The 14,947-nt window shown below is 39.3% G+C and overlaps 1 protein-coding gene and 1 long non-coding RNA gene across 2 annotated transcripts; both read left to right on the top strand.

Annotated features, from left to right (window-relative positions):
* Positions 1 to 3,664: 3,664 nt before the first annotated feature.
* On the top strand, positions 3,665 to 5,620 carry LOC309691890. The gene is made up of 4 exons (XR_014272143.1): positions 3,665 to 3,879; positions 4,136 to 4,174; positions 4,353 to 4,450; positions 4,595 to 5,620. It is a non-coding gene; the product is annotated as an uncharacterized lncRNA (long non-coding RNA).
* Positions 5,621 to 10,333: 4,713 nt separating this feature from the next.
* atpaf1 (ATP synthase mitochondrial F1 complex assembly factor 1) lies at positions 10,334 to 14,929 on the top strand. The gene is made up of 9 exons (XM_082511265.1): positions 10,334 to 10,571; positions 11,192 to 11,300; positions 11,500 to 11,562; positions 11,931 to 11,993; positions 12,088 to 12,138; positions 13,401 to 13,448; positions 13,797 to 13,892; positions 14,209 to 14,316; positions 14,460 to 14,929. Exons 1-9 carry the CDS (start codon positions 10,357 to 10,359, stop codon positions 14,640 to 14,642), a joined length of 936 nt encoding a protein of 311 aa, XP_082367391.1. The 5' UTR covers positions 10,334 to 10,356; the 3' UTR covers positions 14,643 to 14,929.
* Positions 14,930 to 14,947: the final 18 nt, after the last annotated feature.

The following is a 14,947-nucleotide window of genomic DNA, read 5'->3' as shown; positions in this document are numbered from 1 at the left end:
ATCATTTATAAATGATACTAATAAAGGTTTGTTGATTAAATTATTTTCATGTTAGAGCATGCGGATATTTTGCACTTTTTTTTACAATACTTTTTACTTTGTCACCAAATATTCCAACTAAGCCAAAGCTGTCAATCATGCGAGCGATGTGCCATAACCTGGTCGGTAAAGGTTCGAAACCGGTCCGCCGTATGCCTTTGCAGTGTGTGAAAACTGAGGTGAAATCAGGCGCAGTTTTTGAATCTGTTACTGTGTTTTGCACCAAGGAAGCATTGTGTTGGAGATTGTTAAGAATAGATGTGTTATGAGAGGGGCTGTCCAAATTGGTTATTTCACCTGAGTGTGAGGTGTGAAAGTGTTCCAGCATTCCTACTGACAAAGACATTGTCCACAGCCTGTCATACCACGCTGAAGCAAGACGGTTGAGCCAAAGAGCTTTGCCAGCTTTTATTTTGATTTCCAACCATACAGTAATGACAGTAGACTGGCGGAGAAAAAAAATCATTCTGCTGAAATTTCACTGCACATTTTTAAACTAAAAGAAAAAACAATTTTTGTATAGGGCATCATGCAATAGTTTTGCTTGTCTTGCCCACTTGGGAATCAAACTAGCTGAGCTTGACACCCTTGGACTAAACAACCAGATTTTTCTCATTGTCTCAAAAAAAAAAAATACAGTGTCCCAAAGTAAAATTATTCCTTTTTATTTTAGATTTTAATTATTTAAATGGTAAATGGCCTGCATTTGTATAGCGCTTTTCTAGTCCATAGGACCCCAAAGCGCTTTACACTACATTCAGTCATTCACCCATTCACACACACGATAGCAAGCTACATTGTAGCCACAGCTGCCCTGGGGCGCACTGACAGCCTCTAAAGCCTGCTTAATTTTGAACCCAACTATAGGCCATAGTTAAAACGGTAGTTCGGGGACTGTGACTTTTTTCAACAGTTGGTGCATGTCCCATCTAAGATTAACCAGTTTTCTTTGGCCTATAAAACTGCATGCAGCCTTAGCGTGGTCCAGACGCTGAACATAAAGCTCCAAATTGCCTGAAATTATCAATAACCCTTAATAACGTGTGAATAGGAGCAGACGAAAGGCTATATTACTGAAAGTCTGAAATCAGAGGATGATATCTGCATATTGACACCTGTGGTATTGAAACAAGACGTTAGTCCTCAGTTTCACCAGCTTCTCTCACTCTAAGTCTGAGCTGCTTCTAAAAGTAGTTTAAAGCCACACAAAGCTTTTAATAAAACAACATTTTGCTTCATATTTTTGTGATATGTGGTGTAGTCTTGCTTCACAGTAAGTGTGCACCTGTGAAGTCTGATGTGTGCAGAGAGAGAGAGCAAAAAGTAGATGAGGCACTTTGAGAGCTTGCGGCAATGGTGAGATTTAAACTCATTCTGTCTACGGTTCCATCAGATAACGAGCTGAATCAGCACGCACTGTGGATATGCACAGAGTGGGACACGCACACAGACACACACACATCAGACATTTACGGAGATACAGGAGGAAAAGACAAAGTCTGGCACTGGCTGTTCATGAGCAGGAGTCCTCAGAATCAGAAACTGTCACTTTGTCATTCCTCCACCATTTCTCTTTCCTCAAAGTTTCTCTCTCCTGGTGTCTCAAAGGTCACAAAACAATTAAAGGTAACAAAATTGATTTATTTATCCTTGGTATGCAGTGTACACTGCATTTCCTTCCTCACAAAACATTTCCAAAGTCAGATTTAGGAATAAGGTAATCACTGCAGTCTGTATCGTCTTCTTCCTTGCTAGTGGAGGATACAAATGCGGTCGTGTGGAGACAGAGTGGACTGAACTAAAAGCGACCTGTTTATTGACTGTTTGCAGAACTTAAAGGGCAAAAGGGGAAAGTGAAAACTATAAACTTCTGAAACATAAAGCTCTGTGAGGGACTAATGGAAGGGCAGCACTACAGACAGATGCAAAAACAAGACACAGCTGAGCTAAACTACAGAGGATGAGACAACAAAAGGAAAACTAAAAGCAAGACACAAGACACTAAGCATCACGAAGTACTGGGACAAATGACCCGGGGCAATGACAGCAGGATCCCTTGGTTTCTTAATCAGATCAATCACGGTTATTTAGTGTGCTCACATTGATCTACAGAACAGCTAATGGTGGAAAACTTTTACAATGCACCTTTAATAATCTTAGATATGAAAGATTTCTGCCTCAAAATCTATCTGCTCACAATCACTTTTAATAGGATGTTCTTTATTGAGCATTAATTAGTCATTTTAAAGGTCGTCATCTGCAGGCAATATGCAATTTATTAATGTTTTAAATTAGTTATATATTAGTTAGGAACAGGTCATTTTGTCACATTCAATGATATTTATGCTATTATGATATTTCAGCACACTATTATTATTATTATTATTATTATTATTATTATTATTATTATTATTATTATTATTATTATTATTATTTACACACATTAAGAACGACAGTCTATCACTTTCCGTCTTCCATCTTCCTCTGTCCTCTTCCACCACTGCTCCTGCCTCCTGCTTTTACTTTCTCTTTTCCTCCTTCTCACCCAGGCTTGTTTTAGGCTCTGTGTTGGATCACTTTCATAGCCCTGCTGTCAGTGCTAACCACACCTTGACCCCACTGACCCCTCTTATATCCTCTGCCTTATCTCTCCCAACCTGCCACAGCACCCTGCACCTCAGCCCTCACCACATACTCTGCTGCTACCTTCTCCCTGTGAAGGAGGAGGAGGAGGACATGGAGGAGGAGGATGAAGGAGGCGGTCAGTGACGCACTCCGCTACAGGCCTGTCCCTGCTCATTTCAGGTTAGCCCATCTGCAGTAGCACCAGCCAAAGTGACAGCTGTCAGCGCCACTAAGCGTACTCCACATGCTCCCCCTCCATCCGTCCTTGGAGCTCGGCCAGAACGAGGAGAGGAGAGGAGAGGAGAGGAGGAAAAGAAAGATATTTAAGAAAATGAGAGAAAAGGAAAGCAGATATTTTTAATAAGGCAAGAGAACAAACTGAAGAAATAAGTCAAGAAGAAAGAGTAAAATAAATTGGGTAGAATTAGATTTTAATAAAAAGAAAATCTAAAAAGAAGAAAATGAAAGGAAAAAGAGGGGACAAGAGGAGGAAATAGAAACGGGATGAAGGGCGAGGACGTAAAAAATCAAGGAGAGAAAGAAACAAGAAAAACAAAAGAACAGATGAACGGAGGAAAAAAGAGATGAAAGGGGTAGAAGTAAAAGGAAAGGAAAGACTGAGGGCTGAAACAAGGGGAATAAGTGAAACTGTTTTTTTGGGGGGGGGTTTAATAGAAGCTCAGCAGTTTCTCCAGTCACTGGCCTACAATAATAATAATAATAATAATAATAATAATAATAATAATAATAATAATAATAATAATAGAGGTGTAAATTTAAACTGGGCTTCGTCCGTTTCTCATTCACTCTGACCTCTCCAGTCTCGGCTGCTGTTCTTCGGCCTCTTCTGTGGGCTCGCAGCTGCTCCTGTTTAACGTGCGAGCAGCGCCGCCTGCTGGCTGGGAGCGCAGCAGCCTGCAGCAGCTTCTGCTCGGCGCTCCTACGAGCATCAGCGCAGCGCTGTGCTCAGAGCGAGCGCGAAGGTGCGAGAGAAGACAGACTGAACGTCTAGAGGAGACAAACAAAGCCGGACTGTTCACGCGTGTGTGTGTGTGTGTGTGTGTGTGTGTGTGTGTGTGTGTGTGTGTGTGTGTGTGTGTGTGTGTGTGTTTTAATCGCAAGGGCTGCAAAACTGCCGCAAAGGAGAGCTGGAAATCAGGGGGAGCGGGAAGTGAAAACAAACTTATCTGCATTTTATGGCTGATGTGAATGAAGGTAATATAAGTTCAACATGTCCACGTGCACAAAAAGTAATATTTGCATCGTTCTTGAAAAAGGAGAGCTTCTGACTTAATCTGTGCTGAAATAATTCAATTTTTTTTATCTTCATTTATACACATAATTATGCATGTTTTCATAATTTTGTGCACATATTATTTCTTATGTTCACTTTACTGGATCATCATTGTATCAAATGTCATGTCAGTGAATATAATTACTTATATGACGTCATGTTTAAACTCACTTTCAGAACCAAATAAATGGACAGTGTGTATCCAGCCTTGGTTAGGTAAGTGAAGGACGACAGCATTACAGGTAGGAACAAGAAACCGAACTAAACCTGACAAAATGTTCTGTTAGAATCTTGGTGGGAAATCTCTTTTTCAGATCTCTTGTTCTTTAAATGTTCCTCCCATGTCTCTGTTTCTGTTACACATTTCACAAAATTACAAAATGTTGCATTTCAGGTTTCGAGGTCAACAAAGCTACAGTCTGACAGCGAAAACCAGTCAGTGCGACAGAAACGCGACATGAAACTCATGCACTAAGCTCCTCATCTCCAAGCGTGAGTATATTGTTTCCTGTCCTGGAACCTGACTTGAAGTTGTGCAGACTGTGCTTGAAGAGGTCGGAGGTCGAGTTAATGATCTTATGAAGACCTGAGACCCAGAGATAAAACAGCTACCTACTCTCCTTTGCTTCATTCTAGATACAACCGGTACGACTGAGTGATGCCTGCCACAAGATGTTCTAATAACCACGTACATGAATAAATAACACACACACACTCACACACACACATACACAGGTACAGAGCTATCGGCTGAGCAGCAGCAGCAGAGCGGGTGTCTTGATTCCTAGACAGACACACTCATGCACTTTTAATGGGATCCCGCTCTAAAACCATGGGATTCCTCTGCCAAGTGCGACCCTTTTTTTCACTGAGAGTGTGTGTGAGTGAGTGCTTAACCGTGCGTGTGTGTGTGTGTGTGCAGGAGGTGTGGATAAGGGTCATCTCCCGGCCCAGGGGTGCGATTTCAGCTTTCCAGAGGGAGGGTAAGTGAGTAGTCCCAAGACCCTGAAAACCCTAAGGTTTGAAATGAAACCTCATCGCACACGTTGTGCACTCAGCCCGCCCGCCAAGAGTGCACGTGAAAATATCACAAATATAACGTGCAGCTGGATCATTTTTAATAATATATGGGGAAAAAATAATCACCCTTTTTGCTGACCTTTCCAGTCTTTCTTTGTTTATTTATTTGCTTGTCTTTTTTGATGCCCATAAATTAAAGTCACACTTCCTTACATAAAGAAAGTCTCAGTGAATAACAAAATCACATGTTCAGTATATGTAGATTTTTTTCAGATGATTCCTTAATATTTCTGCATCATTAAATCAAACAATGATACTTCAGGTTTCACGGGCAACATTTTTAAGCCTGGATTAGCATCTGAGTAAAAAAAGCTAAAAGCAGGAGCTGTACTTCATGCCTGTGATTTAATCCGGGATTAAACGGTTTGATGAATCCCAAATTGATCCCAAATTTGTATAATATCTCCATCTCATCAGCCCCTGACACAGAGGAGTGTTTATCAGGCAACTTCTTCAACACAATTCAATATGCATTAGAGTAGCCTGAAATAAAATTCTCTGAATGAAAGCCTCACAAGTCAAGCATTTTAAGATTTGTTTACCAATTTGTTATTTACAGGAGTGCATGCTTGTTTATGCATTACTGACACTGAGTTGGCAGAAAGCTGGAAAAGCTTTCTATTGGACAACTCTCAAGAGGTCAAGCTTAGGCATTCTGCTCTGTGACATCCTGTTGGTGTCCCTGGCAAAACCATCTTTGTCACCTGTCTCATCAGATGACAGAGATGATAGGATTAGAAAGTATCTTATGTGAATGAGGGGATGAGCAGAATATTTTCTGATATATAAAAATGCTCCCAGTGGTCGAGCGCAGCCTCAGAGGTGGGGTGATAATATGACCTGCAAAGATGCATAAGTTCCCACAGTAAATGATTCTTCTACTGTTTAACCCTGAGTCTGCTGAACTGCTCTTCGTATAATGAGGAGACCCCATCTCATCACGTTTTACACAAAACTACCAGAAAACCCCACGTGAGATGTTTTTGATGTATTTTTGCCTAAAAACCCATGATATAAATGTATCATATAAAAACACTATTATTTAGTTTCTGCAGTGGTGATATTTATTTATTTTCTGACTCACATTTCATGCCTCAGAGTAGTGGCTCATTCCAGGGTATTGGGGAAAATAATCAGTGTCATGTATCATGGACTCCAAGATTCTGCCTGTGAGCTCACTTCAGCGTGTGAATCCAGCCCATGATCACTTTGGACACATTGTCTCAGACTCTTGATCTCACATATCCAGCAAAGGCTCAGTCTCAATGAGGTGCCATATTTGCAAAACTGCTCAAATGAACGTGACACCCAGCAACACGTCAAGCAGCTGATGAAGCAATGCCCCCTTTAACTATTTCTTGTTATATGTAGTTTTTTTTAAGATCCACTTTTTTAAAAAAAGTACATTTGACTTCTGTTATTTATTTATTTTTATTTATTTATTTATTTTTTTGGCTTACTTTTATTTTGTTGATGCATTTAAAAAACATTCAAATGTACTCTTGTTTCTCATATATTGTTTTATTGTAATGAGGAAACAGTCTGTATTATTAAAAAAAGAAAAACTCAGTTATTGTGCTTTTGATTTAATGATGTAGCTATCACAGAGCTGCATTTTATTAATAATTAGTTTTATAATGACTGAGCCCCCTCGTGAGCTGCTGGAAATAAGGTTCTTTAAAACACTTACATCAATCATGTCATTTGCATTTTTCAATTAGCCTGTTAATAGGTTCATATATACAAAATGGGACAAAATAAATTACTATTGATGGAAATACTGAAGCAAAAAGTCCAACACCGCATGTCGCATGTTCGTTCGACCAGCCGAAATCCCAACGCTTCACAAATCTTTGTGGTATTAAAAAATGACCATTATTTAAAAGGTATATTTTTGCAAACTGTAGACCTACACATCTGTTTTGTTCCTGTTGCGAGTAAATAAGACTGAATTATCACGTTTGCCTATAATCTCTGTTTCTCAGTGTACCTGTGGTAGTGTCACAGGTTCTGACAGCAGAAACTTGTCTTATATGTCTGTTGCTATATCAAACAACAGATAGTGCCATATCTGACTGAGTGTTTTTGTTTGTTTGTTTTTGCTTTATTATTATTTATATTATTGTCTGGATTTGAAACAAATAATTCCACTTTGGCATCTTTATCCAACCGTTGTTCTGAAGCTCAAAAATGTTGCAACAATGTGTGTGTGTGTGTGTGTGTGTGTGTGTGTGTGTGTGTGTGTGTGTTTGTGATTTTCAGAAATACTTCGAGGTTGAATAAAAAATGAAATGATGGAGCAGCTGTTCCATATTTATTACGCAGAAGGCACTTAAAGGTGGAACACCGTGGAGGAAATCTGTGCATGCTGCTGTGTTGAGCACGCAGGAGCAGAGTACCAAATGTTTGTGGTTTTTGCTTTTTCTTTCTTTATTTATTCATTTATTTATTTGTTCTCTGGTGAGCGGGATTACCTCTGAATTATGGAACAGTCCCCTTTCTCTCCTTAAGTAAAAAATAACATCTGTCCGGCAAATGGAGAGCTTAGTGTTTCTCTATAATTAATGGTAAAAGCCTCCAGAGCTGCACATAAAATATACATCTTCCATGCAGGACCCCCATAACAAAGAGAGCAAGAGAGACCAAGAGACGAGGAGGCGGAGGAGAGCAGTAGGTCAGTGAGAAAGGAGGAAGTGCCACTCTCTGTGCATGACAGCACAGTGAGTGACTGTATTTATTCACAGACCTAAAAAATTAAGTCAACACTGCCAAAAACGGCCTTTTCTCCAAGATTTGTTCTTACTTTAAAACCCTTTTATTGTTAAGTCTTTGAATAAAAGCACAGCAGAGAACACTAAAGACTTGCAGGCTGCTTGTTAACGAGGTGAAAATATTCCATGTATAACTCAATATGCAATTTTAGATGGGTTTTTTTATGTGTGTTCCTGACAGTTTGATGCCATCTAGATTGCAGTTTTCATATACAACAGTGCTTGCTCAGTAAAAAAAAATAAAAAAAGTAAAAAATAAAAAAACCTTTTTATTGAAAGAGATCTCATCAATCTCAATGTTACATCTCAAACAATGTTCTGTCACATAAAACATCTCACGTTGCCTCTTTGCAGACTTCCTTCTAGTAACTAATGGCTGCAGTTAGAAGCTAGCTTGACTCTGCTTGACTATGTCGTTTTCATTAGAGGCCAGCAGCATTTTCTGGTTGCTTGTGCGTGCTCTTGTGGATAAACCTCTTGTCGGTTTAGCAAAAGAGCAGCTTGTCCTGATTCTGCTTTCACTGTTCTGAGATCAGCTACAGTTTGCATGTGAGAGACTGCACATTGCATGTGTGTGAAAACAGAGCAGCTAAAAAGTAACCAAGCAAACTTATTCTGTGATTAATCATCTAAATAAATACGTTTTCTGTAATGACCTTGCCCGAAATGTAGAGAGGAATTTTATTACGTTTAGCACAGTTGTTTTGCAAATACACCACCATCAGTTTTCTTTAATATTTTTAATCCCACTGCAGATATTGACAGTTAATGTGTCATTCTGTAGATTTAAAATGTTATTGATATGTTTTAATAATCAATTTGTAGGTTTGTTTATCTGAATTCATTAATTCACCACTTTTATACATAATACAGGTCACCCATACCACAAAAATAACATTTTATAGAATTGAATTCATACTGTAGATAAAACAAATTATATAAAACATTTAAAATAAGACCATCCTTACACATTTGCAACAGTAATATTAACCCGTGTAAGACTAATGGGAAACATTTTTCTGCAGAATAAGTACTTTTACCTTTAATGCTTTAAGTTACATGTGCTGGGGTACATGCTGAGGACTTTACATAGACTTGCAACGCTACTTTTACTAAAGGAAAAAAATTAAATCCACCAACACTCTTCATTGACTAATGAAATAATAATAGTGAAGATTTTAATAACAACTATAGAAATAAGAATATTTTACAATTCTTCAGGCGAAGGAGTCTATGCAGAGTGCATAAAATATTGAGAGATAGCGCAAAGTCATTAAATATTGTGTTTTAATAAGGTATTTAAACAGTAGCAAACATGCATTTTTCTTCTTTTAAAGGAGGTGGTGATCGTTACCTCTGCTTCTTGCCTTTCTGTAAAATCACAACACACCAACAACACATACCAAGTTCACTTCTAGCAGCGCTAAACACATGTGCTGCGTGCATAAACTGTATACATACAGTTTCCCCTAAAGACGTTCAGCAACATTATCTTGGATCAATCAATAAAAACTTTTCCTGCTGACAAAAAAATCTTCAGAATTCATCATCTCTTATTTAAATGAGCTAACCTCCTTAATAGTGTTGTCTCTTATATATGTTATGCAGCATCTGCTACACATGAACACATAACCTCACAACCACGCATGCCATAATCATCTGCTGTGAACTGCTCCCAACTGCTTTGTTTATTGATTAGTGATTGAAAAATGATTGGCTGTGGAAAGTAAACACAGGAGCACTCAGACAGTCACCATGGAAACACACATCTCATTAAATTTACAGCCAGCATAATACACACACACACACACACACACACACACAAAGTCAGAGCTGTAAGTGACTCTTCGGAGTTGGAGCAGTTTATTATATAGCTGATAGTCTTCAGTAAGTGAGGGCATTAATATAACAAAGGCTGCTTTGATGTATAGTGAAAACACTGACGTTTTTATTGAAAGTAAACAGTGACCTCTACAGGTTACAGTGTGTCAGAACAGGTATCAGACTTAAAGCAGTTCATCTTTCACCACTGCTGTTTGATACATTTGGAGATACATAACGAGAATAATCCTCCAGCTTTTAAGGGAATGGCTGTAACATAAGGATGGAAATTGCAGGCGTCCACTTATCTCTGAGATCATCTGCCTAGAGATACAAGCATTGTAAAAATGTACACAAACCCGCATGGATTGCCTTCATCTTATCTTATCTTCCCAATTGTTATACCTATATATATTTGAAGATGAATTTTAAAGGATTACGTGTTGTGAACTATTAATTTTTCATTTAATTTTACTTAGTTTTACTTTATTTACACATTTTATGAACACGAAGTTGTAATTTTCTCTCTCTCCCTCTCTCTGTGTAAAAAGTCATATTTTGCTACTAAAAAACATGACTTTGTTATTGTGGTGTAAATGGGTAGTCCAAGTACAAACATGTTAAAACAAGTCGATACTTTATTTGCGATAACTGTTTGTTGTTTTTTTGTTTTGTTTTTTTAGCGGAACCAATATGTAAACCGTTCTCTCCGCCGGAGTATTATAGATGTGGGACGGGAACGATGGAAAGATGGCGGCCGCAATGGTGCAAATGTCATGTTTGTACCGGGGGATGTTAGCGGTCAGGGCCACTGGCATCAGGACGCTGATCCCCGGGCTGGTCCCGGTCCAGTTCCGAGCCTTCTCGGTGCGGAAGGAGCCCGAGCTAGAGGAGAATCCGTACTACAGCAAGTACCAGGACAAGATCCAGAAACTGCGCAGGTCAGCCACCAGCCACACACCACCACAACCCCCTTACAAACGATAGGTTTCCCGTCGTTTACAGTTTCACATTAACGCTGAGGTATACGGAGTATCTCTTCAAAGATTTCACCCACAGTGAAGTTGTCTAATATTATTTATTGATAGGTTTTTAATATGAATATCTATTGTTAAACTATAATGGGTCGGCGTGTGAAAATGCAGGAGAAATCCAGCATGTAGTATATATGAAATATATATAAATATTAAAAATATCCATTGAATTCATTTCATAAATGTAATGTGAATCTTTTATCATTTGTTTACTTTGAGAGTTGTTGGAATAGTACCCAGTGGAAGATAGTGAATGAATTTCTGCTTTTAACAGTTTACTTGTTTCATTATGTTATCATTATAAAGCCACGAAAATGGATTATAGTATAACTACAAACACTCTCCACTGTTACCGTTGACTTATTGGTTGTTTTAATGTTTTCATCAAAAGTTCCTGAAGATAATAATAACTGTGATCAGATGATAATGATGTGTACAGTTGCAGTCATGATAGAATAGTGATATTAAACACAGATAGCTAGTTAGTTAATTTGTTTTTACACTGACTTTGTCTGAATCCTCTGTAGTGCCAAACCGCAGGAGTACAAGACCCGACTGGAGAAAAGGCATGAAGCCAATAAGGAAGTGCTGGGACACTCGAAGCAGGCAGAGTTTGTCCGATTTATGGAGCAGGAGGTGGAGTATCAGCGGGGCTCACAACTGAACAACATGATGAGACAATGGACTAGTTAGAAACTGTTTCGTTTCTAACAACCACTTGTTAACAATTGTGTTGTTGCGTAGACAATTTTATTCAGATGCGTGTAACTGGTTTGCATTAGGATGGTCTGGTTGTAGTCAGTGAATTTCCTTTTTGCTGTGGAAATCTTTGCAGCTGGAAAAAAGGGACAAGATGGCAGCTGGTGACGCAACATCAGGAGGTTTTACAAAGAATAAGGTGAGCTAAAGATAGAAGAGGTTTAGGCCTCAGTTGGCAGCAGTGGATCTTGAATAGGACACAAATGGAATACTGAGACAGTTTGCCTTCAATTTAAGAGTTATGTCTAACTGCTACAAGCAAAGCATTTTAAAAGCTGCAGCTTTTATTTTGAAGGTGAATTGTCTCTGTTTCTGGTTTACATCGCACTTTCCACTGTTTTACATCACTTGGCATGTAGCGCACAAGTGTCTGCAGGCACATTAGCATCTTCCTTGCAAGCTGTGAGTGACTGCAGTAGCTGGTTAGCAACTTAAGTGATTACAGTGAGGTTCTCAAGTCACTTTCCCCTTTTGCTGTTGTCTCAGACTGTGATGTGTTTTCTTTAGACTTTGGGCTCCATCCTCAACTTGGAGATGATCAAGGACAAGACAGGCGAGGAGATTGCAGAGGTGATTGTGTGGGATTGGCCTGTGCACATCAGCCTCAGACTCTCTGTACAGAAACCTTTTGAAACTGTTTTCACCTTTCCTGTTTTTCTCTCAGCTTTGGATGAAGTATTATTCTACCAAGGATACAGTCAGCGCCATCATCCCAGTGAGCTTTATGTTTTTATCTCCTTTATTTTTTGCTTGGATTTAAATGTGAAAATAATATTCATATTTGGTGGCTTTCTGATTGTTTGTTTTTGTCTATTAGTCTTTAGAGTAAATCTGATGGTTCAGTGAGCTTTGATGGAAAGATGTGCTTTTAAACACCGGATGTGACAGAGAAATCAAGTGACACAACATGCTCATTGGCTAAACAGTTGTGATTAACTAATTGGCCAATGAACGTAGCGTAATTTATCTGTCTTTCTGATTCTAATAATGAGCTCAATTTCCAAAATGAACTTTGTGCTTTATTTAGCATAACTTGTAAATAGGAGCTGAGACCACAGACTGACCAAAAAAGTGTTTACTTAGGTCACAGAGTGACAAAGCTGAGGGCCATGTTCTTCCTCACAACCAAACCAAGTAGGAGGAATCACCCCCTGCTGTCCATGCAAGAGAATGCAGGTTTTTGTAAATTTAGCATCGGGTTTAATTTTTATGATGTGATATTTTATACAAATACTTAAAAAAAAAAATAATTCGATGGTACTGCATGAGGTGGTCAGCAGTGATAGAGAAGTATGTGAGTTGTGGTGTAGGACTGGGTGGAGACGAGCGCCAGGGGTGATTTGTGACAGAAGGACATGAGCAAGGGAAGGTTTACAAGATGGGAGTGAGACCAGCTGTGATGGTCGAACTAAAGACAGGAGGCAGAGATTCACTTGGAGTGACCAGGATGGACAAGATTGGAAACAAGTGCATAAGAGGCACAGATCATGTTTGGAAACAAAGCTGAGATGGTTTGGACGTGTGCAGAGCAGGAAGAAAAGAGAGAAGAGTCATGGATGTAATGAAGGATGTTTGGTGAGATGGAGGAAGATGATCTGCTGTCTGACAGGGCAAGATGATATTTTATATACAGTCTGTGGTCTCATTGCTATTTAGGTAATGCTAACTCATATATGATGTACAAGCAAAAGGACAAGCTGTGCAGTGATGCAGAGAGTTCCTTTGACATGGTGTCAGTAATAACACAGGAAAAAAATAAAGTGCTTGCTTTCATAGAATGTTTGTTTTTGACTCATCTACACATTTAAATTGCAGATTTTTTTTTCTTTGGGGCTTTTCTGTGCAGTTTGGTATTGACTGATAATAACACTCTAACACTGCAACGATGCCATTAAGATAATATTTATAGTTGCAGATTAAATTGTGATAAGCACTGTTCATAATGATCTAATATTCTCTCCTCTCTTGTATTTGCAGACACAGATCTATGAGATGATTTTCAGCAGATCACAGTCCTGCCCAATGGTAAGATCAATGCAGCAAGCTATGGAAGCTAAGCCAACGTTATTTCTGAACACTTTAATAACAGCAACACTGACCAAAGTTCGGAGCGAAGGAATAAAAATACTGAAGATAAGAAAAAAAAAAAGCTGCAGAAAGTGATTGATGGGTATTTCAAAAGCAGCAACAAAGTTTGGCTGAATAGCTGCAAAGTACTAAACTTTAAATTGTCATACCTGTGATTATTCATTAACCATCTGATCATCAAGACTTTCATGATGCTGTTATTCTGTTTTCAGGCAGCCCAATTTTTTTCCCTCTTTTTCTAAGTCGTCACCTCGGTGACTTTTCTCTGTTTCTCCTTCATCTCAGTTCCTTTACGCGTTGCCTCAGAAAGAGGGTTACGAGTTCTTTGTGGGTCAGTGGTCCCGACACGAGCTCCACTTCACCTCCCTCATCAACGTCCAGGTAAAGTGCTTCAGACTTACAACACCTTGACATGCTTCTGGGAAAGGTCATTACTCTCTGGATTCCGGAGCTTGTGAAACTAGGCTTTACAGAGTCATTCCTTCTGGCACCTTTCCTTTGGTATTTTTAACCATAAAAGATGGAAAGAGAGTCTTTATTTTGTTTTTTTACATTTTTGAAATTAGCAATTACGTTTTTTGGAAATGAGTTGATCTGTTCATGCTTGGCTATTTACAGTAACAACAACTTTGCCCAAACTCTCGTAATTCCACTTTGAGTTTATCAAGGTAAATTACCTGATGGTGTCTGTGTGCAGACGCTGGGTGAGAATGCTCCCAGTCAGCTGATCCTATACCACTACCCAGACCTGAAGGAGGAGAAGGGCATCGTGCTCATGACAGCAGAGATGGATCCCAAGTTCATAGTAAGTCCACATACGAGCCTATATGAATAGACTTCAGAGGTTTTATGTTCTTGAGAGATTCACAAATACAGCGATGCAGCGGATGTAGTGTGTCACACCTGATGTGTATTTAAGGCCTCAACATCTGTCCCTCATCTCCACAGACCGTCCAGCAGGCTCAGTGTTTGGCTAACCAGGTGCAGCTCTTCTACGGCACCCAGAGACAGGAGACTTACCGATTGGTGGAGATGTTTAACCACCACCCTGCAGAATTCAAGCACATGTCAGTCATAGCAGAGCTGGAGCAGAGCGGTTTGGGGCCTGCAAACCCTTCCACGGGTTCCTGAGATGGACTGAAGTTGCCACCAGACAGCCTGCTGAGGAACTGTTGGTTTCCGTGTACAGTCGCAAAGATATCCAAGCTTCTTTGCTCAGCACGCTCCAGTGGGATATAGCTGCTTCTTGCTCTGTGTGTGCAGTCTCCAGCAGCAGCTGTGAATTACAGAAAAAAGAACTTAAAGAAGCACAAACAGCTTCTCTCAATATTTACTACACATCTTGTGTGTTGTCAGTTTGCCTCAATGGGAAAATAATGTTGAAGTGAGCACTTCTATAATAAATAGTTCTCACTTTGTCTTGTTTTTCATATCAG

This window comes from Aulonocara stuartgranti (genome assembly GCF_965226115.1).
Source record: "Aulonocara stuartgranti genome assembly, chromosome: 17".
NCBI classification, from domain to species: domain Eukaryota; kingdom Metazoa; phylum Chordata; class Actinopteri; order Cichliformes; family Cichlidae; genus Aulonocara; species Aulonocara stuartgranti.
This window is presented reverse-complemented; position numbering and strand designations above follow the sequence as displayed.